Raw genomic sequence first — 26,037 nt, 5'->3', positions numbered from 1 at the left:
ATGTTGCAAAATACAGAATACTGAATACCTACATTAAAATGTAACTAAATAAATTTTCAAGTATTCTTCCCATCAGTGGGGTCAGATGAGGATAATGGGGGTTTTATAGATTTTCAGAATATCTTTCAAATATGAACCCAGAGTTTTGGTTAAAAAAAAGTACACATCTGTAGAAATACACTGTTTTGATTGAAAATATGGTAGAAAATATACAAAAAGTACACTAAATTGCATGTTACAAATAATGCTTTCTTGGGATAAAAATGTAAGAACTAGAGTTGTGCAAAGATATATGGCCCTTATTATTGTACTGACTGTTTTTGTTAAGGCCTTTGTGGTATGTTTATGATAAAGTGCCTCTTAGAAGTGATCAAAAATTTACAACAATTTAAATAAAAGCAGCTTCTAACTTGAAAATATTCCTATAAACAATAATTCGTTCACATCTGTATTATCTGTGGTACTGTACTGCTGCATTCTTATAGTGCAAATTTAACGGCCTCTGTATATAGTGGTTTAATTATGGCCAAAATATATAAGTATGATTTTATATATATATATATATATATATATATATATATATATATATATATATATATATATATATATATATATATATATATATATAAACAGTAAATGTTGGCGAAATTGATTATTTAAATAATTAGGCCAAATTTTATACATTAAACATGCATAGTGAATTTTTCAGCTGGAGAGCGCTACCTGCTGATAATCATAACAAGTGTTTTACTGTTTTACCTGAATGTTCCACAGCATTCAACTTTTCTATCTCCATGGAGACAAGAATGCCACCAGGCCAGGTTATGGTGCAGATCTGTGAAGAGGCAAGCCCATCCATTTTTTTTTATTTTTTTTTTTGTATTTTTGAGTAATAAAGGCACATGTAACTGAATAACTATTTGATAGATAAGTTCAATGCGATAGTGAGGAACATTCCTGACAACTCTAAAGTAGTGTAACCTAAACCAGAAAAGTGCATTTTTAAAATCAACAATTACAACTTTTGAATAGTTCTGAAAATGATAAGATTTTGTGTAACTTCTAAAATGTTGATTAAAAGCTGCCTTAACAGTAAATGTTTGATATGCAAAATATTATACTTACTTAAAGGTGCACTGTGTAACTTTTCGGGTGGAGGGTTCGTCAAATGCTTTTCTTTGTGGAAATATTATTGCTTTGTCTGGGATATTTCACAGTATGGTATTAAACCTTTCCATCACCATGGAGACCATGTTACAGGTCAGATCTGTGGAGAGGCAACCCCACTCAGAATACCTTTTTTCTAGGTATTTTTGAACTATAAAACAACTTGTAATTGAGTAAATGTAATGTAGAGTTGTTTAATGTCATACTGTGGAACATTCCAGGCAGAGCAATGACATATCCATAGAAACAAACAGGTGACAGACCACAAACCAAAAGTTACATAGTGTACCTTTAAAGTAGAGTTTGGTCTAATTATGTTTTCAAGTACATATAGAGCTGGTTCTCCTCTTCTCGGCCTCTGCTCTGTCCTCTTCAGTCATGGCCCATTTCTGAAGTTTAGCACTGCCAAATATCAAGTAAAAAAGAGCTCCACACATTTGGATCCCAGCAGCGAGCCAGAAGACCTTCCTCCAGCCGTCCAGAGAGTGCTGTGACAGAGATAGAGAGAACAGGGAAAAGGTCAAAAAAGAATCGATGTACAAATTACTTATTTATTACACTATTTTCTGATCCATGCTATAATATTGTTTCCTCATCATAAACAGACCTGGAGTTGAGTTTTGTTTCATTCACACACGTTTAATGCACAAACCCTGCATATTTAGGCTGAGTTCTTCCCTCAAACAGGAAACACTCTTTTCCACCTTGTGATGTCATGTGGTGATATCAGAAGTGCTCCACTGTGTTTTTAAACTCCATACACCTTCACTAGAATCATTTGGATGATTTCAGCTTGAAGCTCAACTTGAAAAACTACCACTATATGACATCACAAAGTGGAACAGAGCATTCTGAGCTTTGGAGATGTAGACAGACTAATAATAATGAATTACCCAAACCTGTGCGAATGAAACAAAACATAACTCCATGAGGAAGCTTACAATATGGCTTAAAGCTCACAAGAGTTAATTTTGTGTATTTTAGAAACTTTAATCAATACATTTGACCCAGGGATACTTTTATGAGTGTTAAGTTGCTTCATATTTTTAAAAGTGCACTATGAATCTTTTTCTGGCGTGTGTTGGGCACTTGCTTGTCTACATGGAGATTCCTGGAATGTTCCACAGTATAGCATTAAACATGTCAAACTTGGATTCAAGCAGGTGGAGCTGCAGATGATGCTTTCAGGCCAAATGAGACCTGTGGAGATGCAACCCTGCTCATAGTAAGAATGCATCTTTTTCAAGGTATTTTTGAATAAAGACATTTCTGTGTAAAGGCAAGTGTTGTTGTGGATATGTCTCACACCTTTGAGTCCTTGCGTCACTGGTTCAAGTCCTAACTCCAGCACTTTGAAATTGTCACTATGCATTTTACTTACTTGGGCTTAAGAACTGAAAATGCAGTGTACTGTAGCAGATAGATACATGACGTTAACAAACTTAAACTATGAATTTAAGATCAGAAATTATCAATAAGTTATTTTTTAGGTTTGGAGAAGGGGATGGCATCAGGACAAAAGATCACTAAAACATGAAAAAACAAAACTGAAAACACTAAAAATCACAAGGTAAATCAGATAATGCTGCATTTGTTATTAAATACTTACATCTTCAGTGAAGTATCCAGTGACAATAGGTGCAATTATGCCAGGAATGGTCCCAAATGTGTTGGTGATTCCCAACAGAATTCCTGCATATCTATAAGGATAAATGAAAGCTATAGGAAAATACTTATTGGGAAATTGAATGCAACATGACATTACACACTTAATTAGGTCTCTTTTTGACAACGAAAGTCGTTAGCAATGAGATTAGCAGACATATTCGGATGGTTATAGGTTAAGTTCATGTGACATATTCTAGAGTGACTATAGTTTAAATTAAAACAGAGCTAGTTTAAAACAGGTCAGACTTCTTTGCTTCTTTGCTTTCTTTGCTTGAAATTTGCTGTATCACTGTCAGATTGCAGATTTGTTGACCTGGTTTATGGTTAATATCTCTGTAATTACTAGGCCTAATCATGGGAAACTGGACACAAAGTTACATATATTCTCTGTCAGCATAAATAAACTAAATTGGAATTCATTATTCAACCCCAAAAGACATGGCTGTTCTAAGTTAAAAGTACTTTATATTAAAAGCCTTAATATTATTATGGCATGCTTGAGTATGGTACAGCTGAAGTGAAAATTAATATGTATGTGTGTGTGTGTGTGTGTGTGTGTGTGGTGTATATATATATATATATATATATATATATATATATATATATATATATATATATATATATATATATATATATACAGTCCCTGACAAAAGTCTTGTCGCTTATCCATTTTGTAGAAACAAAAGCTTATAACTTGACTTTAAATTAATCTATTGGTTTTAGAAATGTCTCATATGAAAGCTAAAACCCTCCCAAATTATGCTCAATAAACTAAAATAAATTTGCTTCACTGAAAAAAGATTGATCATTTAATGAACACAGAAAGGTCAGATTTTGGCAAGACAAAAGTTTTGTCGCCTACAGAAAATTGAACTAATAATTTACTTCAAATACAAAAATATGTTGCATAACGTCAGTGAATTAAGTAGTGGTGCTGTGAGATCCATATTTAATATCTTGTATGACTTCCATGAGCTTCAAGGACTACATCCATGCGGTTCCACAATGATTCATACAATTTGTTGATGAAGTCATCAGGAATAGCAAAGAAAGCGTCTTACATGCCTCCCAGAGTTCATCAAGATTCTTTGGTTTTGCCTTCCATGCTTCCTCTTTCATTCTACCCCAGACATGCTCAATGATGTTCATGTCTGGTGACTGGGCTGGCCAGTCCTGGATCACCTTGATCTTCTTCGCCTTGAGAAACTTTGATGTCGAGATAGAATTATGCGATGGAGCACCATCCTGCTGCAAAATTTAACCCCTTTTATGGTTGGGAATGTAAGAGGTAGCTAATACTTCTTGATATTTTAGGTTATTGATATTGCCTTCCACCCTGCAAATGTCTCGCACAGCCCCATACTGGATGTAACCCCAGACCAGGATTTTTCCGCCACCAAACTTAACTGTTTTCTGGGTGAATCTTGGATCCATGTAGGCTCCAGTAGGTCTCCTGCAATATTTGTGGCAGCTGTGATGTAATTCAACCGAGGATTGATCTGAGAAATCCACCTTCTGCCACTTTTCCAGTGTCCATCCTTTTAGAAGGCTGTGGGCCTTGGCAAATGCCACACATTTTTTTAATTGCCTTTTGTTTAGTGCTGGTTTCTGTGCACTGATTCGACCATGGAGGCCATTTCGAGACAGAATTCTACAAACTGTTCAGCTCTGCTGCAGTGGAAAAGGGGCCGTGGATTTTCGAATCAACAAACGGTCCTCCCGAGCAGTTGTCTTGTGGGGTCTGCCGGACCTGGGCTTGTCAAAAACATCTCCAGTCATTTCAGATCTTTTTCTTATTCTTTGTACTTGACGCTGAGACACATTGAAGGTGTCAGCCACCTCAGCAGTGGATCTGGTCTTCAGCCTCTTGATAATTAACACTTTGGTGTCAGGGTGGATCTTAGGCATGTTGTCAGAGGTCAAGTTGCAGTTGATGTGAAGGTCTGGTGTGCTGGGGTTCTTTTTATACACACCCACTAACTGACTGATCAGTAACTGACCACAGATGAGGCTGTAATCTAGGATTGGGTGCATCATATGACAAGGCGACAAGACTTTTGTCTTGCCAAAATCTGACCTTTCTGTGTTCATTAAATGATCAATCTTTTTTCAGTGAAGCAAATTTTTTTTTAGTATATTGAGCATAAATTTGGGAGGGTTTTAGCTTTCATATGAGACATTTCTAAAACCAATCGATTAATTTAAAGTCAAGTTATAAGCTTTTGTTTCTACAAAATGGATAAGCGACAAGACTTTTGTCAGGGATTGTATATATATATATATATATATAAATTAAATAGTAGTATATAGTTAATTTGTACCTGGGGGCAATGTCTATCTGGTTCATGTAGACGCCGGCAGCACTAGCTCCCCCTGTGGTGGTGGAGAGCGTGAGAAAGAGCACAGTCCAAATGTGACTGCAGCCCACATAACACACACTGACCAGGAAGACTGAGGGCAGCACCAAACCTGTACATAGAGAGTGAGGGAGAGGTATAGAGAACAGAAACAGAAAGAAGAGACGAAGCAATATTAGCAATACACATTTTGACTGCTCCTAATTAAAGGGCCCATATTACACTATTTTCGGACCTGTTAAAATGTCTTTTGGGTAATATTAGCCCAACAATTGCCAGTGTCTGATGAACTAAAGGTAAAATGCAGCTGTTAACTTGAAAACTATTGCTTCACGACATCACAAGGTGGAACAAAGCATTTTAATGACTAATAACAAAATGGTAAATTGTCACATTTTTATACAGCGCTTTTCCACCTTCAAGGCACTGAAAGTGCTTTACAACAAGGAACCACTCACCCATTCACACGCTCATACACCAGTGGACACTAGATAAAGTGTCTTGCCCATGGAAACAACAACAGCATTTATCTGTGGGAGTTGGAATCGCACTGCCAACCTGTGGGTCAGTGGATTTTACCATTCAACCAGTGATGTTTATGTCGAAAGCACCGCTAACCTTCTGATCAGTGGACAAATGCTCTTACCACCTGAGCTACTGTCACCCAAAGATTACTCAAACATGTGTGACTGAAATGAAACACAACTCCAGGCCTGTTTTTCATAAGGTAATCACATTTTAACATGACTAAAAGCTCACAGTTTCAATTTTGTGTAATACAAGCCCTTTATAGAAAACAGGCTCATATTTGTTGTGATGTCGTCTTAGTTTGACAAAATAAGCATTACTTATTCAATCAGTGCAAAGTCCCAGTTCACAAACATTCTAAGACTATGTACATTATTATACACAGTGTCTGTTTACATAGTGTATCACTGAGAAGACAAAAATAAAACTAACTGTCCTTGATTGAAACCTGTACCTCATCCATCTTATTTAGAGAATGTCTCACTTTTTAATTTTTCACACAAATTGTACATAGAAAACCTCACAAAGAAATCAGGGCTTTTTGCACTGGCATTCAGAGTCTGTGAAGCGGTAACCCCTCTCACAGTCACAATGCCTGTTTTTCTAGGTATTTTTGAGATATAAAAACACTGTAATTTAATAAATCTGTTTAATGTCATAGTGTGGAACATTCCATTCAGAGCGATGACATATCCATAGAAATAAGCAGGTGACGGACCCCCACCCAAAAAGGTAAATAGTGCACCTTTACATTTTCTCACCAACAATGTGACTTTGGGTGGCCATTTGAGGTAGATGACACAAATAACATTATTGTAGACAGCCAAAATAATTTTTTTAAACCAGATGCCTTACCCACAGAGGAGAATAGCTTGCGTGTGACTGTGATGCTGAAGACCCTCTTCTCGATGAGAAAGTCAGCCAAGACTCCAGAAAGAGATGAGACCAGCCAGGCCCCGAAGTACGGCAGAGCAGACAGGAAACCATTCTAACCAAAAAACACAGGGTTAAACCTCCACTAGGGGGCAGCATTTGCACAATAGGGGAGAGACGTTTGCCCACCTATACCACACCTATATTACTTAGGGTGACCAAACGTCCGTTTTTCCTCGGACATGTCCGTATTTTGCGTCCTGTCCGGGGCGTCCGGGTTTTTTTTTTTTTTTTATAAAGTGGTGCAAATGTCCGGGTTTTCAGTACCGTTCATTGGGGGCATTAAACTGAGCGTCTCTCGAAGCGTCTGTGACTCAGAAGGAGCGAGCAGACACAAACAGTCGGTCAGTCTGCAACATACCGAAGCACAAATGCGCATTTAACAATGACTTGTACAAGAAATTTTCGTTTTCCGTCGGGACAAATATGAGTCCATGTGCAGAGGTTTAGAGGTGAGAGTACAGTGCTCCCTCGTTTATCGTGGGGGTTACGTTCTAAAAATAACCCGCGATAGGTGAAATCCGCGAAGTAGTCAACTTTATATTTTACAATAATTATATCAGTTTTAAGGCTGTAAAACCCCTCAGCACACACTTTATACACTTTTCTTAGACAGGACAGGTGCAACCCTTTTTACTTCCTTCTTAAAACTTGTTACTGCTGTCGTCCTTGTTTTATTTTCCTCCTTCTTTATGTAACAAACTGAAGATTCATTTATTCCGTAATGGAGCCGACAGCGCAGAGTCCTGCACGGGTCCATTTTTGGAGACCCACTGTACAACACCGCACCCGCGCAGTACAACAACACAACCGCGCAGTACAGGACCGCACCTGCCCGTTAACCCGAGATTATATCAAACTTTTGCGCTACCTACGCCACGGACTGAACCAAGACTAAACTAGGACTAAAACAGGACTAAACCAGGACTGAAACAGGACTCACTGTCAGGACGGGCTTGGAGGTGATCACAGGAGAAAGGACCGGCTCAGCTCCGCACCTCACGGAGTTAAACTCGGCAGTTGCCTGATCGCGCTTTGCGGACAAACTGCTCGGCGTTTTCTCTCTTACGTCCAAGATTAGTCCTGGTTTAGACCTGGTTTAGTCCTAACCTACCCGTGTGTAATTACTACCCGCCTGTAATACACAATACGCATTCATACTTGTGCTGTCACGCGATTAAAAAAATTGAGAGATTAATTAATTATGATCTGTAATTAATAAATTGAATTAATCTCTTTTTAATCTCACCTAAAAAATGCTGAGAAAAGCCTTCAATTTGAGGTATTTTCATTTAAATTCATTATTACATTATTGTGGCAGATCAAAAGACTGATATAGAACAAAAAAAAGTGACTTTATAAAGTCATTTATTGTTTAACAAATCTCTCCAAATTGGCTGTTGAGCCCAAGTCTCCATGAATAAGAAACTGTTTGCTGTAAAGTAGCAAAGACTAGGAAATCTGAACATAATAACTTTTGTCTACTTAAAGACACTAAAAAGTCCAGTCTTTCCTTAACCATATTAAAAATATTATTGATAGAGAAATGCTTTATATATGAGATCACTGGTTTTAGTCCTGGTTTTAGTCCTGGTTTAGACCTGCTTTAGTCCTACTTTAGTCCTAGTTTAGTCCTGGTTTTAGTCCTGGTGTTAGTTCTGGTTTAGTCCTGGTTTAGTCCTGGTTTAGTCCTGGACTGGGTTAGTCCCAGTTTTAGTCTTGGTGTTAGTTCTGGTTTAGAGGCTCACAGGAGGAAGCGTGGTTTACGCAGCGTACGTGAGAAAACGTAGGTGGCGCATGGGAGGACAGCCGTGTCCGCACAGTGTCTACGGAAGGAAATGTGGTCCGCGCGTTCTCAGGATAATGACGATGATGAAGGTGTGTGTTTGTGTTTGTGTGTGTTTGTGTGCGTGTCCCCTCATGTGGCAGGTCACTATAGGACAGTAGTGCAGACATCATGAGCCTATGCAGGTTGTTTTCACCAGTGACATTTAAGATGTAGGCGATTTTATATTTGTTATTTTCTTTTATATTTCATGTCGGGAGAATAATTTCCAAGACACGAATGTGTTTTTACCTGTGCACTGCTGCCTCTGTTCTACTGGCTCTTCGACCTCGTCCATTGTGCGACTGACGCCGCCAATGTTAACATGACGTTTACATCGCTCTTACTGAGCACGTTTTGTGTGGGTTTCCGGCAATGAGTGGAATTACCGAAATAAAAAAATTTATAAATGTGTTTTTTGTGTGTGTGCGTGTGTTGTTGTCCCAACAACACATAAAAACAGATTTTATAATAAAGCAACTCGCATACAGAAACAGTAAAATTAGAGATTAAAAATGAGATTAACGCGATTAAAAAACATAACGACTGTAATTAATTAATCGCAATTAATAATATAATATGACAACCCTTGTTCATACGCCCCCCTATTGTGTTAATTGTGTTGATTTGTGTGTTAAACATGCATAAATGAAACAGATTACAACCTCTGTGCAGGTTTGTGTTGAGGAAACCACATTATAACATAGATCAGAAAATAATGTAATATGGGTCCTAGATGATTTGAGTCACTCTACTGGAAATCCATACTACCTTTGTGTCATTTCAGTTTTCTATCAATGAAAATGCATCCTCATAGGTACCCTATGACTTATTTATCATGCATATCGGAGTGATCAAAACAGTTGCTACATTGGCTATTGCAGCAAGGACATAAACTGCAATAATGATAATATAAAGATTTATAATATTAATATCTGTGTACATTATAAATTAAAGCCAAAGTAATAATGCCTCAGTCTTACAGTTGTGTTCTATATTCTAGTATTCTAGATAGATTTAGGCCTACGTTTTTTGAGTTTAACTAAATAAAAGCATAAATACAGCAAAAAACCAGTGCCTCACCGACTGCAGATCGAAGTGCAGGATGTTATCCATGTACACAGGCAGTGAGGTGAGCAGAGTGTAATACGACCAGTTTGAGCACATCTGACAGATGATAATGGCCCAAAGAGGAACAGACGTCACTATGGACAAGACAGGCACCTTCCAGCCATGACCTGTGCCCTGGAAACACAAACACAAGGCTGTAAATCTCTCACATTCTCCAAAACATATCACAATCTTCACAGTGTAGAATTTAAAAAAAAGCCAAATAATAACTATTGAGTGTAATAAAGAATAATAATGTCTACCTAGTTATAATTAGGCAAGATTTTTTTGCAATAATTTACATATTATTATGTTGTAATTATTATTATTTATAATGTCATAGACTGTATATAAATGGATACAGCTGACCAGTTAGCAACAGTGTTCCAAAGTGGAAGTGTTCATGGGGGCGCTTCCAGCTCCTTCAACTATCAAAAATTGTCATCCCTCTCTCTGTAACTGCTGCAATGAGCCTCATCATTTTGGTCTTAAAATGGTTATATAGATAGATAGATACGTTTTATTGGTATTAACCCACTCTACATGATTGTGGTGTTTTTATTTTGCTATTTTGTCCATGAATAAATTCCTATTCCAAATATTAACCTGGCTCCAAATTCACTCCTATAACACCCAGTCTTGTGAGCTTTATTTCACTGGAGCCAAATGCTATGGTTGACATCACACACCCTTTTCACTGCTAGTTTGTGAATTTTGTTCACTGACAAACTGGCACTAACATCTGGCATTACCTGGGCTCCAACAGTGTTTATGATGTACTCTCTCTCCTCTTCACTGATGCGTTTGTGAGTGCGAGGATCGTCTGATACAAGAGCAAACCAAAACACAGCCCACACACACCCACCCCCTCCTGAAACACAGGGAAATACTGGGGGTTAATAGACTGCATTCACGTAACATAATTCAAAACAACACATAGTTTGTATTAAGGTGGTTGAAAGGAAAAAACATACTTTTATTAAAGCTATGTTCAAATCCAGGCTCAAAACAGTTTAGCTGTGCATATGACTGAAAGATTTTTATTTCACACTCTTCTCTCTTCTCTTTTAAAGCTAATTATATGATGATTATTTATGTTTTGATTTGTTTGGATTGTGATTTTAATGTCTATCTTATTCTATAAAGCACTTTGAATTATTTTTGTGTATAAATTGTGCTATACGTGGCCATACCGGCTTGTCAAAGCCTGATCCCGTTAGATCTCAGAAGTTAAGCAAGGCTGGGCCACAGGGGGGCGCCAGTCGTGAAAATTGTTGTTGTGTCCTGTTGTGTCTCAAAACTGTTGTTGTGTCCTTAGGCACGGCACTTCACCCTCATTGCATAGTATGAAAGTGGTGTGTGTGTGTGTGTGAATGATGGTGGTGGTTGGAAGGGCCGATGGCACAGATTGGCAGCCTGTAGCTTACCACCACTGGGTATAGAGTGAATGAATAATGCTCTGTAACGCATCTTTGAGTGTCCAAAAAAGTGCTATATAAAACTGATGCATTATTATTATATACAAATAAACTTGCCTTGCCTAGCTTTTGTACCAGATCTCTAACAAAAAATAATCAGGTTAAATGTTTGTGGAGTTTTCCCTCCATACAGTTCATTTCACAAATAAAAGGCCTGGTCTCTCACCACAGAGGTAGAACACAGCAGGCCAGCCCAGAGTCTCACAGATGAAGCCGGTCAGAGGCAGAGCGATGAAGGCCCCAAAGTTTCCTCCAGACCCCGATAAGGCTGTGAGTCTGGAGCGCTCCTGAGGAGGAGCCCAGCGTGCCCAGATTGCCATCATTGACGGGTAAGTCACGCCCTAAACAAGAGAAAATCAAGACAAAATAAACAATAAAATAAAAAAATAATAAAATAAAAATAATTCTATTGTCAAGACACAAGCACTCAGGAAATTATAAGCTTTCTGTCTCATGACATGACACTTTTGTTCATTCTTAATATTAGTTTTAGCACTATCCAGTTTAATTAAGCTGTTTTGAGCTCTACAACTACCACTAATTGCACACTCACAAACAATGAGTTTCCATGTTTCTTGGGGATTTATATTAATTTCCTGGAAATTGATTCTGAAATTGATTCTAACATTAATCATAGTCACTACTTAACCCTAACCTTAACCTATTTAACCCAAATCTGAACTTTTTCATGTTGTTCATATAATAAAGGATTTGAATGTGTATACAGATATTAGTTCCCACAATACTTATACACTCCCACATTTACACAGAAGTAAGTGTTTTTGCCAAATCACACAATGACAGTACACCCTGATCTTGACTGACCTGGATTCAAGGTTTGCTGATAAATGCACCGACCAAGAACTGAGCCCCAAACACATAACAGAATATAAAATTTCTTTCATCCACCTCAAATAGTAAGTGTACTTTGTTACTGTTGGTTAAATCAACAGTTCTTTTAAAAGTGACAAGGAACAAATCTGAAAATGTTCAATGACTTAACAGCAACAGGTGAATTTTGTGTCCCCTCACCTCCCCAAAGCCCTCTAGAGCCCTGAGTGCAAACAGCCAGCTGGGGCCCAACTGAGCGGTCAGAGGGGTGAGCAGGGTCAGAGCGGCTGTGCCCAAAACCCCAAACCCCAGAAACCTGGTCCCTCCGTAATGCCCCGCCAAGTACCCTCCAATGATCTGAGTGCACAGGTACCCGAAGAAGAAAGCGCCCAGCAGCCAGCCCTGGGTCTCCGAGTCCCACTGGTACACGGGCACCTATGGGGGCAGGAGAGACAGACTGTTAAGGTTAGAAATGAAATAGGAATCTAACTGCTTTGAGAAATATCTTATACAACATAGATCTGTCAGGAGTGAAATTACAATTTGGGAATGGGACTCAAGTCAGACTTCAAGCACTATTTTGATGATTTGAGACTTGACTGTAAACTTGGGACGTGACTTGGACTTGAATGAATTTGAGACAGGAACAGAACTGTCCATTGTCCATTTACATAATTAATCATCACTAAACTGTCCATACCCCATCTGGCTGAGTAAAGCCCGTCTCACTGTTGTTGGTCCTGGGCAGAGGACACACGTGTTTGGACGAGTTTGAGCTGTTGATTGCTGGAGGTGGTTCGGTGTTGTTCACCATGGCAACCATCGCCACGCTAAGGTTGACACGGAGACCGTACACCACAGTGAAGCCGAGGAACATGAGCATGGCGAGGTTCAGCCGGGCTGAGCAACACTGAGGGGGCACTAAGTAGAGAGGGAGAGAAATATCTGTATTCAAATGTCAACCATTTTGACCTGTTCCCCATTTCATGTATTACATTTTCTGTTATATGCAACATTATCAAGACTTTTTCCTCATTGACAACAAATCATGTTTTGTTTTGTTTTAAACTGTTAATCACTATGGCAACCATCCTAATTTTTCATCCTTCTGAAAACCATGGGTAGTCAGCACCATTTGGGTTATTTGAAAAAGTCCACCCACTTTTCTGTGTGAAACTTGAACCTCAACAAAGACATTTACAGGCATATTTCAGCACATTTTTGCTTAAATTGCAAAAATAATTTATCTTGCACAGTTTGTTTCTGTGGGACATTCTAGACAAATCCATCACATTTCCATGAAGACAAGCAAGTGACGGACCCTCCACCATAAAATTGAATAATGCACTTTTAAACCTGTGTAACCTGTATAAATGTTTCTCCTGCTCAGTTCAAGGGTTTGGCATGTGACAGGACTGACCATAGGACTGAGCATCTGATGTGGTCATTGAGCCAAGACATAACATAAAAATCAACTCCCTCATGCATTTACAAAACGCCAAGTCATCAGTATGTGGAGTCAATAAAGTTTCTTAGGTCATTATAAACTACTGTATAAGGTTTTCTGCATTCAAGACTATACTAGATCAAGATTTATTAGATCTACACTAGATCAAGATTTAATATTATCTATAATAGATCAAGATTTAATAATATGGAAAATTATATAATATGCATTGCAACTGTGGTCAGAAGTAGTAGTAGAGACATCATGCTGGAGTTGTTCTACATAATGATACTAAAAGTCATTTTTAAACCACTTTTTGTGCAGAGTGAATATGAAACACGCCGATTTTAATCATCAAAACAGTGTGTAGCATATCCTTGTGAATGAAGACTGACACATGAACTGGCGATTTTTAGATTTAATGGCAATAAATCCTTCAATCTGCCATAAGAGCTAAAAGGAATACAAAATACAATGTATAAATACGCATTCACAAAACTCAACGCAAGTTTGATTAATATTTACATTAATCTAGACAACATCAATCAACAATAATAAAAAACTAGAGACACAAAATTATTCAAAGAAATATTTACATCAGTAACAAACCTTTGTGCCTCTTCAGAGGGAAAGCTAAACAAAAACTTAGAAAAATACCAAAAAATATGTGTACACATTTGCTCCGTAATGTTTTTCCCTTCTCGTTGTCAAGGTACAGTGTCAAAGCACTAAACATAAACGCGTAAGTTAATGGTTAACAACAGAAAATTGTGCAATAATCATAAAAAGTCACAAAGAGATTTTAACAGGACAAATTATACTAAAGGTTTTTTACACAGTGAAAATGTCAAATGTATTGAAAAAATGAGTTTCCTTCCTCTTAGCAAGGAAAGAAACTGTAGCACTGTAACAAAATAATTTAGTAAAATATACCAAAAAATACTCTGGGGCATATATATCGATAGAGCAGCCCGCAATATCGATACTGTATCAGCACATTATAAAGAAATTATATATCGATGTGTTTGCACTCCCCTGGTTCTACATGTATGTCCATTGGTGGAATGTTCAATGTTATTATGGTGACACAATGTACACATTAGCAAACACAGCTAAAAAAGTTTTAAGATCGTCTGAAAACTCAAGAAAAAAATACACAATGGGTTTAAACCACACATTTTCAGGAGCACGTTATCAATACGAGCGTTCATGGTCTTGTTTATGTGTTTGATTTTCAACAAAAAAGGTGAGAGTGCCTAACTGAAAACAGTTGACAAACGTTAGTTAGCTTGTGACTGTATGTGTTAGAGACTTGTTTAACAGCAAGTCAGATCACCTGTTTTAGTTCCAACTAAATCAACTTTTTCTAGTCAGACTGTGTTAAATTTAAGATCAGATTAAAGTCTAATTTGAGTAAAAGAGTTTCAGACAGAGCAGAGCCTACAGTTAGCATCTCAACCCCAGGGAATGTTAATGACACCAGATGCTTTGTTTAGTTCTTTAATCGTGATTGGTTGTGTTGTTTTCTCAAAGACATACTAGTACACTGTTGATTGGTGGCAATAAATTTGTGTTATTTTTGTACTACCAATGCTCATACACACCTCTATCGGGCGGGACAAGCAGCTCACAGTCCTCTTCGTCATCAGAGGGCGCTCTGTTGATGGAGTAGCCATTTTGAAGTGGCATGGCACTTTTCAGACTGTGGCTCTGGTTCAGAATCAGGTCACTGTGGCATCTCAGGCATCTGCAGCTGAAGAAAACAGGAGTAAAATAATGGGAAAAACAGAGACAAGAGACGGCGAGACAGAAAAAGAGAGAGAGACAGACAAGGAGAGAGACAGATGGGGAGAGACATGGGGAGACACAGAGGAAGAGAGAGACAGACACAGAGGGAGGAATGGAGGAAGAGAGAGAGCGAGAGACAGATACTTACAGACAGAGAGACAGAAAGACAGACACAAACACGGGGAGAGACAAGAAAATGGAGAAACAAAGAAAGACACAGTTAACACAAACTGGTCACAACAACCATTAGCAGATTCCTGAGAGAGGAGACATGGTTGAGAAATTCTGAAACGAAAGGGCCTTTTTAAAATATGGGACTTTAATAAATTAACTTGTAAATGTACATGTTTGTTGGCATTTATTCTATTTATTCTTTAATTATGCAAAGCTTGGCATAATTTATCCATATAAAATAAATAAACAGAATTGACACTTTTTAGTACAGGTTGTAGGATTAGATAGAACACAGGTTTGAGTACATGAGCAATTGTATCAAAGGTGACAAAGAGTAAAAATACAAAAAAAAAAAAAAATCCCTTCTTATGTGATACTGAGAAAAAAGTGGAACTTAATTAGCATTAGAGGAACTTATAATTTCACTTGTATATCTATACCAGTATTTTTATGACCTATTCCTGGTTGCAAAAGGTTTAAAGTTGACCATAAATAGACAATGAATAAATTCTTAAGTAAATTAATTTAAAATGATAAAAGTACAGCCATAAAAAATTGTGGGTGTAACAATAATAGACACACACAATAACTAAACTGACTCCATAGGAGGGATTCTTTCACATCCTTGTTTGCTGTTGGATTTAAATAGAATTGTAAGACCAAAGACTTTTCAAACTTGAAAAACCTGCTACATATTTTAAAGTTGTTTTATGAATAGTGTTGGGAAATTTTAATCTGTCAGGGAAACCATGAGTAAACATCAAGACACCACTCAACTTCAACTTAAGCTACCACTGACCTGACCTTATTTAATCAATATATTATCAGTACAAAAGTGTCAGCACAATTTTGAGCAGTGTAAACAATTTAAGTGTTTCTTTAAATAAATGTAAATATAAAACCTATTATTACTATATAAGGGCAGAGAAAAAGGTATATTGTTTGGTAATTTACTTTTTCTTTGGTTTTACATACAGTATACTGTTATACAGTACAAAATTTTGAACAGAGCCAAAATGAAATTCATGAAGAAAAAGAACTCATGACTACGCTTTATAATATATAGCGAATGTTATGACAAAGACATTTGTTATTTTTGCCTGATTAGAACTACTAAAATAATGCCCTGAGCAAATACTTTCTCTTTCAGCATGTGACCACTTTTGCAGGATAGGATAGGATCCCTGAATGAACTTTTTCCTTTAAAACAATTAATGCAGTGTAACTACTTCAGGGCATTTAATAATAATAATAATAATAATAATAATAATAATAATAATAATAATTATTATTATTATTATAATAAAGCACTGGGTTCTGTAATTATCCCATAGTAACAAAACATAATTAATGGTACTAATGACTTGAGAATCTCCTACTATTAAAGACTTTTTGGATAAATAAATTATCTACAATGACAATAAGCTAAATACTTAGTGTATACTTTAAGACAGATAAATGATAAAGTGTTTAGGGCAGCAAACAGACAAACTGGCATGCATACATAACAGTTACACAGCCTAAACATAATCGCCTGCTCATCATAATTTTTCAGGGTTATGCTAGCTGTTATCACAATGACTAAACCACAACCTTAATCAAACAAGCATAAAAGACACATTATCAACATATTACGCAAAGACAGTAAGTTTAGAATCCAGCAAACGCTAAAAAAGGTTAACTATGTGTTTCTGAGAACCTGGCTTGAGTAATGCTTACCTTATTAACTAACGGTGAACAACAACGGACTAGATTGTGAATGCCACTGTGCACGTTTAAGGCCGTTTTCCGTTGTGGCTAACGAGACGAAAACCTCATATTGTGTTCTTGTCACTTAAACGCAGCCGGCGAAGAGACAATTGCATAGTGTTGTTTACTGATTTTATAGATCGAGCAGAGAAACATTCGGTCACATGAGTGCTACGAGCATTACAGATGTGTAAAAGATTGGATGAGATATAAACAGACGAATCGAGCACAAGGCCACTCCATGTTATTTATAAATCAAAATAAAGGAAGTGGCGTAAACGCTTTGACACGCCCACTTTTTTGTCCAACTGCTTTACGGTTTTGTTTTGATTATTAATTTACCAATTTAATTATTTCAACCACATTTTTAGCAAATTTTGTATGTTATACTCAACTAGAGTATTTATTTATTTATTTTAATCAAGAATATGCACTTCCGTGTGTCGATCATGCGTCGTTATGGTAACCGGTGTACTTCCTGTAGTCCTTCGAAAAGCAAACACAAGCCAGCTGCAGAAAGTAGCCTTAATTGATGTGTCACAAGTTTGTTAAAAGTGATAAACTGTTAAGATTTCAACACAGCCATGGCGCATTATAGAGTAAGTGTTTTTTTTTTTTTTTTTTTTTTGAATGTCATTATTTTTCTTGATGCCGTGGTTGCCGTGTGCTGTAAAACATGCTAATTCGCCGCTAGTTACATTGCAATGCCTTTCAATGAATAGCTAACTCAGTAAATTATGACGTTGAAATTCATACATGTAACTTTTGATGTTATTATGTTAACATTTTTTATCTACAAAATTGCAGACTTCAAACGAGTCCAAAAGGGAACAGTTTAGAAGATATTTAGAAAAATCTGGAGTTCTCGACACTTTAACTAGCGGTGAGTAAAATTAACTACTTAAATAATAATCTTCATACTGTTTGTTTATTGTCTTGTGTGGTTAATATATATTTTTTGTTATAGTTTTGGTGGCACTCTATGAGGAGTCTGATAAACCCAACAATGCTTTGGAGTATCCTTTTATTTTGACTGTTAACAAATACAAGATCCCTGTTAAAGAAGTGAAAAACACAGAAACTTACCTATGAGTATATATTTTTAAATGTCTTAGTATTTGTAGATTTGCATCATATTTGTATTATTTTTTGATGGGTGACAGTCACTGCAATCAAAATAAATGCAATATATTTAGGATTACCAAGGATCTTGTAGATGGGGGACACACTTAATGTTGCTGAACATGGAGAGATGGAATTTTAAGGTCATAGATAATAGGTTTTATCAACCATAACACACATAGAGAGAGCGGAATAGGAATAGGTGCCAACATGTTACATCCCCGAAATCCTATGAATTAATCAATCAATAAGTGGTGGGACATTCTCTAAATAAACTGGATGAGATATATAGCCCAAAACAGGCTGTTCACTCTAGATACATTGCAATCAGATTAATTATGAGAAACTGTTGTAAGTATTCTTTGTGAAAATAAGTAAAAACTATTCCCAGCATCACCAATTGACCTTGACTATTGAAAAGTTTCATAAAGCTTCACCTGGGAGCTGCTGGTCCAGAGCCGGCCGACACAGAGGCTTTGAGAATGGAGCTGTCGGATTTACAACAGAAGTGCAATATGCTGATGGAGGAGAATAAGGAATTGAGGAACAGGGTAAGCAAAAAGGTCAACTAAATCTGAAATGTGACTAACACATTTCTGATGCACGGACATTGTGAAAAAGTAGAGTGAATCACATAGAGAGAAGCCAACATAAAGAAATTATTTTCATCAGACACATTTTATTAACAAGAAATCTACATGTTTGTACTCAGGACATTTGTTTCTGAAAGGATTTTTACAATGTTTTCTCTTGTACCTACAAAGTCAAAAAGAATATCGTATCTTATATTGTGTACTGCAAGACAAGTGAACTAACAACTAGCATACAGCATACAAAGGACTAATCCACTGGTGTTTTGTGTTTTTATGTCACAGCTGATGCAGTACGAGCCAGCGCCTGAAGAGGGAGCAGCTGAGTAGAGGAGAGAGATGTAATGGAGCAAAAAGAGAAAGAAAAAGATTGTAGTATTTTTGTATTGCCTCTTTGTTTATTACATAATTATGGATGTACAGTGAACACAAAACACTGATTCTTTTGTTATTTAACATGATGCTACATCTGCCTTCTCAAAATAAATGTTTTTTTTCCCAGGACAATCATTGGTTTAACATCACATATAAATTCAGCCAAGAGTTTATGGACACATAAATGCAGGAATTATAAAACATCAACTTTGAAAGATTTTGTAATTGATAAATTAGCTCAGATAATGCTTAGTCATTCAAGATTGTTTTGCTTTTTCAAAACTAAGGCCAAACTATTTTACACAAAGATATATTTTTAGATTTATCACATCACAGCCCCTAAATCTATCTTCAAAGCTCCATATTTCACTCCCGCTCCAAGGGTAAAGCAAAAGCCATGTTCCTAATGCTGAACAACTGGTTGGTTACATAACCATTAACATTTATAGATCTGGTTTTACTTTTTCCATCCATCTTCTAATCTTTAGAAAGAAATCGTTATCTGCCTCTGTGAGCTGCTGCGGCCGTGAGATGAGTAGGGAAATTCAGTATGGGATTGCAATCTACTTTATTAATTTCATAAAGCTCATCTGGACTATCTGTCAACCAAACATTTTCTTTGAATACATGTGTCCTTTTGATGCCTAACTTTATGCACTAATAAATGGATTATGGTTTATTTTTTATAGGCGTCTATAATTTAAGGCATGCTGTAGCTCTTATATTTACTCAAATTTTTGCAAGTGCTAAAATGGTATCTCTCTCTGGCATTATAGTTCTGTATTGATAGCTCACTGGAGGAAAAAGGTTGGACACCCTCTGGATTACGCTAATCAGGCACCACATGACAACCTTGTATCATTCCATGTGTTTTGCTCCTTGCTTGCTTGTCTTTCCACAGACCTGACTCAGCCTAGTGGTGGGCACGCTACCTGTTTATCTCCATGGATATGTATTACTTTGCCTGTAATTTTTCACAAAATAGTAATTTTCCAGTGCATAATCTTCCATAATGTTGCTTTAACTTTCTATCTCCATAGAGTGATGCAGATGGCATTCCCCACCACTAGAAATGTAACACTATACTGCTACACCAGTCACATTTTAGTTGTTAGAAACTGAAGTTAAACCTGCTCAAATCCCACATTTTTTCCCTAATACACAACTTTGAGGATGCAGTGCCATTATATAAAATGTTCCACGATGAAGTGAGGATCCTTTTATTTGTGCCCGGTCAGTGCTTTCTTTAACTAACTTTGGAAGCTCATCTTGCCCATGTCTAGTTTATATCTGCAGATCAGTGGGTGCTCGTCTGCTGCTTGCACTACTCGCTGCAGAAACTCTTCGATTTGGTGATGAGGCTGTGGGGCTGTTACTCTCCCTTGAATGGCGGGACACTGAACTCAGTTCCCCTGCTGAATCTGGACTTTGGGATCTGCTTTGGGACCTTTTGCTTAGCTCCGATTTGGATACCAGCCTTGGCCTTGGTCCAACGCTTCTTAACTTCATACTGTTGTTATTCCCATGATACGAATCACCACTATCTGAGCCAGTCCCCTCTACCACAGTGGAGCAGTGCCATGGTGGGCTAAGTCTACGTGACTTTCTTAGTAAACTTGTGGGCGCCTCTGTTACTGGAAGTGTGGGGTACTCTGATCTGGGAAGGTCCATATTCTCATGTTGAGATGATGAACCTTCTTCGGGATCGTCCAGTTTGTCACCAGAAGGGGATCTAGTCTCACTGCTTGTGTTGTTTGAGTTACTATTTTGTTCAGTTGGACTCAGGACAGCTTCTTTGCCTTCCTTGTGGATGTCAAGTTTCACACCAGTATCACCTTGAATTGGCACAAAAGCAGAAGAACCACTCAGAAGAGGGTAGTTTGGTCCATTGCCTTGCTTTTCTAGTAACAATGTATACCCACTTGGAGCTGACGGCATGGTGGTCTTGCGTGCCACCGATGTCCCAGTGCAAACTTGATGCACCACTGAGTTTTTTTTGGATCTGCTGTCATAGTAATCATCCAAATCATCTTTTAAATGTGGATAGAAGTCCAAAATTATCTTCTTTACCCGCTTGTAACCCAAATGCATAATCTCAAGGAGGCTCAAAAACAATGAAATACATGCTATCACCTGCATAAACATCATAAAAACTGTCTTCTCTGTTGGTCTTGAGACAAAGCAGTCCACTACATTAGGACAGGGCTCTCTTTCACACTTGTAAAGTGGACTTAGACGATGCCCATAGAGAAGGTATTGTCCAGTCATGAAGCTTACCTCTACAATAGACCTGGTTACAATATGCGCAACATATGTACAAAGTAGAGACCCCCGTAATGGAGCTTTGTTGAGTTTACTCTGCTCTAGTTGTCTCATTTCTTTCTCAATCCGCTTTCTGACCTCTACCATTTCCCCATCCACAGCTTCTAACTCACGTTTTAGAGCTACTTTCTTGCAGTGACGCTCTTTTTCCAGTGCACGAAGCTGGTATATAGCGTGCCCCATGTAAACCAATGATGGAGAAGACACAAAAATCACTTGAAGGACCCAGTAGCGAATGAGGGAGATGGGGAAGGCTTGGTCGTAGCAGACATTTCGACATCCAGGTTGATCCGTGTTGCAGATAAAGTCGGATTGTTCGTCATTCCAGACATCTTCAGCAGCGACGCCCAGAACCAGCATCCGAAATATAAACAGGATAGTCAGCCATATCTTTCCAACCATAGTGGAGTGGATATGGACCTCCTCCAGAATCCCTCCAAGGAAGTTCCAGTCTCCCATGGTTCACTTTAGTTTAGCAGTGCTCTGTAAGAAAGAAAATGATTAACATTTTAGAAATAGATAGATGGATAGACAGATAAATACTTTATTGATATAGATAGATTGATAGGCAGTGTTGGAAAGTAACTGAATACACGTACCAAGAATAGGTATTCAGAATACTATTTAACTCTATTCTGGTACAGTTACTTTTTCATTTGGTGGTATTCAGAATACAGTTACTTTTCTAAAACGAATGGAATGCAAACAGTATTTGATCATATGATTTTAGGATTCAAGCTGATTTTCACAAATTGGCTGTTGGCCTTAAATCTCCAGCAGAGGCCAATATTTTGTTTGGCCCAACCAGCTGCTTAAAAAATGATATATAATATTTGAGCTCTTTTGTGTGATGAGGACACTCAAAAAAAAAAAAGAAAAATCAACTGAAAAAGGACATCAGCCATGAAAAAACCAAAACAAGCAACAACAACATCAACAAAAAAAAAACAAAAAAAAAAAACATATTGGTTGATATCTAGTTACATTCATTCATCTAACTTTTACATTTTACTTTTGAGTTAGATCTGATCACATCTTTACATTGAATCAGGTCTAGCACATTTATCAGTTTTAGGTCTGAATCTAGGTCATTTAGTAACATGTTCTTTAGGGATAGAAGAACATTTGCATATTTTGTGCTGTTTTAAAATGAGTAAAGTACAGAAATTAATCTAGTACTGTAGTAACAATTAGGCAGACTACAATTAACTTTATTCTTACTTTGCAATGAAATGCTCTAATCAAAGTCAAATTTCGTCAACCCATTCATGGGTGTCAGTGCAATGAAAAATGTGCCCTGTTGCCATAGAAATATTCTATATTATATAAATTGAATGGTCAAAAGTTCTGAAAATATTGCCTATAAACAGGGAGCTGAAACCCATGGATTTTTAAAAGTAAAAACGTTTATTTATTTATTTATTTTTTTTAAAGCTACAGTATTCTAGAAACTTACCTCTCATCTTAGTTATTATGGGCCTCCTCCATTGACAAAACATTGCATCCTAAACTCACATCTCAACAATTTAAGCCATTTCAGTCCATTCAAAGCATAAATCTCCTGTTGTTTTTAGCTGGGATGATGCCTGTTCAGTGTAGAGTAGATTCTGTGGGCTGAGGTCAATATTGTGGCATGGCTGTGGTGGCAGGCCCCTGCAGCGGTCGTGGTGAATGGGAGGTCCAGTCATTAACACTTCTCAGTACTGGCTCTACTCTCTCATGCTGAACCCAGAGGACCATGTACTAGGATGAACTTTGTAAACAAGAGATGTCAGGGCACATTAGTTTATTCAGATAACTAGAATAATCAGATAACCCAATAATTAGATCTGATTTAGGTGTGCTTATGTACAAACAAGCCCAAGATCATGAAAAGCAGCTGGTGATGTGTGTCAGTTAATTAGCTGATAACTTTTATATTTGTATTGACAATTGAATTTGTCAGTTCAATTATTCAAGTAAAATGGTTTAATAACTTTCGGTCTTAAATTATTATTATTTTTTTTCAGTTCGCGCCCTTATTATATAATTTTTCTTGTCAAAACCTGCACACAGGAGAACAATCTAAATCTGATTACTCATACACAGGATGTGACTTTTTCAAATTCCAGAAATCACATAATGAAAAATAACATATCTTAGTACCTTAACGATAAAACTGTATTTCATTTATTCCCAAAATACATTCCTTGAAAATACAGCTGGGAGGCCAAAAAAAACATCTTTCTTTCTTATCACATTGTACTAATATAATTTATGTAAAAGTAACAGCCAGTTGTTATTAGTCATTATGACAGATGATTAATGCAAAGAGGGCCTGAGTAATAACCAAAACATCACATTTAGATTTGTATGCCTTTTTATACCTTCTGCTACTGACACAGTCCCTTAGATCCACTTTATTGCATTGTAATAGTTTCATACACTGGTCAGTGATTTATTTTTAAAAAGGTCCTACATTACACTAAATTGGCTCTTGTGAGCTTTTAGCCATGTTAGAATGTTGTGGCCTCATCAAAAGCAGACCTGGAGTTGTGTTTTGTTTCATTCACACGTTTGAGTAACTCTTAATTATTATCTTATTATTGTCGACATCTCCAAAGCTCAAAATGCTCTGTTCCACTTGTGATGTCATGAATCTGTAATTTTTAAGTTAACAGCTACCTTTTACCTTTTGTTTAGCAAAGATTGGCAATTGCAGGTGCTTGGAGTTTGAAAACACAGCGGAGCACTTCCTGTATTACCGCATAACATCACAAGGTGAGAAGCAGAATGTTTTTTTTGAGAAGAACTCAGCCTAAATATCCAGGATTTGTATTAAACATGCGTGAATGAAACAAAACACAACTCCATGTATGTTTCTGATGAGTAAACATTATAATATAAATCAGAATATAGTGTAATAAGGGCCATTCAAGGTAAAAACAAAAACATTTAAGTTTATATATTATTATATTATATATTTTTTATACTTTTTTTTAGTTTGACGTGCTTGATAATCACTACCATGTCTCTCTATTGGCTTGTGTCTATTTAATACATTTGTTCTATAATTATTGACAGGACACGTCCGATTTCACGCCTGACTGACGCTTCACTGTGGCTCTAATTTAAAATGTCCACCACTGCACAATGTCCCATTTACAAAAATCAATCAGTGTGTCTGGATACCAGGCCTTTTGTTAATGTTCATAATGCTTAAAATAAAAAAAAATAAAAACATATATGACAGTTCAAGTACATAATACAATCTTAAATATATTTGAACTAAATGGTTTATAAAGCAGAACTGAATTAACAAAAATTTAACAAAAAGCAACAAGACAAATAAAAATGCCTCAAGCTTTGGTTCTAAACATCGTGATACTGACACTGGGCTGCCTTTGATTTGACAGTCCTGTAACTCAAAAAATTTAAGAAACTGCATGTACTCAAGGATAGCCTGGTACTGGTTTATTACTCAAAAATAACAGATTTTCTAGACAAAGAAGATTCAAGGCTAAAACATGCAAGTGACAACAGTTGTGAAAACAGTCATGTAAACACCAATTAACTCCTCCTCATTTGGGACTTGAAAGACAGAACCACACTTTGAAAAGGTCCAATGTTACAAATAAAAAACTGAAAAAATAATTGTATTTTTTTTCAGCCACCGGTTGACAATGAACACTTTAAAAAGATATTCAACTTCATAGCAGCTTGTTCCACACATTTCAAACTTGAGAACCTTAAAGCAATTCTTCTCCAAAGCACCTTGTTAAAAAACATTTCTGGTTTCCCTTTTAAGGAGAGTTCAGCATTATGTAAAAGGCCATTAGTTTCTTTAGAGATTAACCAGTTAATTGTCTCCTCTTTTTGTCATCCAAAACGCTCAACATATTTACAAACTACTGGGCTGCCCCTTAGCTTTAACAAGGCTTAAAGATATAATGAACATGCAAAGCTTAACACAAGTTTGACTCTTTACTTCAGTAAAACATACCCAACAGAATCCCAACAGCTCTGAAAAAACAGCCAGCATTACAAATGCAGGTTTCAAAAATCGACACTGGAATGGTTTGTCAAACTATCATTAGATTAAAAAATACTGATTTTCTTTAGCAAATGATGCATAGGGTTTAGGAAACCAGGTACTACAAATAAAAGACTCTTTGCGAGCATAGAACTCAACACAAACAACTGTATAAAACCAAGCAACAGCACTTATCGTTAAATGTGACAAGCTTTTTACAAACGGTTCAAGGGACAATACATTCATGTCAAAAACTCTTTCTCCTCCTCTTAACGGCCTCCAGACTTCCGTCCAGCCCAGGATCTGGAGCGAGAGCGGGACCTGGATGCTGAGCGTGAGCGCGAGTATCTGTGCCGTGGTTCCTCCTCGAAGTGTGGGGCCGCCGGAGGCTCCTCTCGAGGTGTGACTGAGCGCGAGCGAGAACGGGAGCGTGCACGAGACTCACGGCGAGGCCTCTGTCTGTATCTGAGCGCAGGAGAGAGAGTGGAATAAACCATGTTAAATTCACAGTTATGTAGATTCTGGATGTGCTGCTGTAACAAGTGAAAGTTGTTTTAAATA

At 37.1% G+C, this 26,037-nt stretch overlaps 4 protein-coding genes across 5 annotated transcripts in view; 1 reads left to right on the top strand and 3 right to left on the bottom strand.

Annotated features, from left to right (window-relative positions):
- Window positions 1-622: 622 nt before the first annotated feature.
- Window positions 623-17,256, bottom strand: si:ch1073-513e17.1 (sialin). 2 transcript variants are annotated; one of them, XM_020932572.2, is made up of 11 exons: window positions 17,026-17,255; window positions 14,949-15,097; window positions 12,598-12,818; window positions 12,099-12,332; window positions 11,233-11,407; window positions 10,341-10,459; window positions 9,562-9,723; window positions 6,576-6,708; window positions 5,157-5,304; window positions 2,777-2,867; window positions 623-1,655 (listed from the first exon to the last, which is right to left on the bottom strand). In XM_020932572.2, the coding sequence occupies exons 2-11, from the start codon at window positions 15,031-15,033 to the stop codon at window positions 1,488-1,490; spliced, it is 1,536 nt and encodes a 511-aa protein (XP_020788231.2). In that variant the 5' UTR covers window positions 15,034-15,097; window positions 17,026-17,255; the 3' UTR covers window positions 623-1,487. The 2 variants fall into 2 exon arrangements, with proteins under 2 accessions (XP_020788231.2, XP_055013123.1); XM_055157148.1 differs by lacking the exon at window positions 12,598-12,818 and having other exon boundaries at window positions 17,026-17,256.
- Window positions 17,257-17,502: 246 nt separating this feature from the next.
- Window positions 17,503-19,274, top strand: mycbp (MYC binding protein). Its single transcript, XM_020932574.2, has 5 exons — window positions 17,503-17,654; window positions 17,863-17,938; window positions 18,023-18,071; window positions 18,599-18,728; window positions 19,053-19,274. Exons 1-5 carry the CDS (start codon window positions 17,640-17,642, stop codon window positions 19,095-19,097), a joined length of 315 nt encoding a protein of 104 aa, XP_020788233.1. The 5' UTR covers window positions 17,503-17,639; the 3' UTR covers window positions 19,098-19,274.
- A 1,152-nt stretch (window positions 19,275-20,426) lies between these two features.
- Window positions 20,427-21,923, bottom strand: LOC110167274 (gap junction alpha-9 protein-like). Its single transcript, XM_020932605.1, has one exon. It carries the CDS (start codon window positions 21,921-21,923, stop codon window positions 20,427-20,429), a length of 1,497 nt encoding a protein of 498 aa, XP_020788264.1.
- A 3,822-nt stretch (window positions 21,924-25,745) lies between these two features.
- The window catches only part of LOC110167177 (plectin-like), a 39,457-nt gene continuing 39,165 nt past the window's right edge, over window positions 25,746-26,037 (bottom strand). Inside the window, exon 22 of the mRNA XM_055157624.1 lies at window positions 25,746-25,941. Within this exon, the coding sequence (XP_055013599.1) occupies window positions 25,746-25,941 (196 nt within the window). The remainder of the gene's footprint in view (window positions 25,942-26,037) is intronic.

This window comes from Boleophthalmus pectinirostris, unplaced genomic scaffold (assembly GCF_026225935.1).
Source record: "Boleophthalmus pectinirostris isolate CB_2022bp ecotype Guang Dong unplaced genomic scaffold, ASM2622593v1 HiC_scaffold_21, whole genome shotgun sequence".
Taxonomy (NCBI): Eukaryota; Metazoa; Chordata; class Actinopteri; order Gobiiformes; family Gobiidae; genus Boleophthalmus; species Boleophthalmus pectinirostris.
This window is presented reverse-complemented; position numbering and strand designations above follow the sequence as displayed.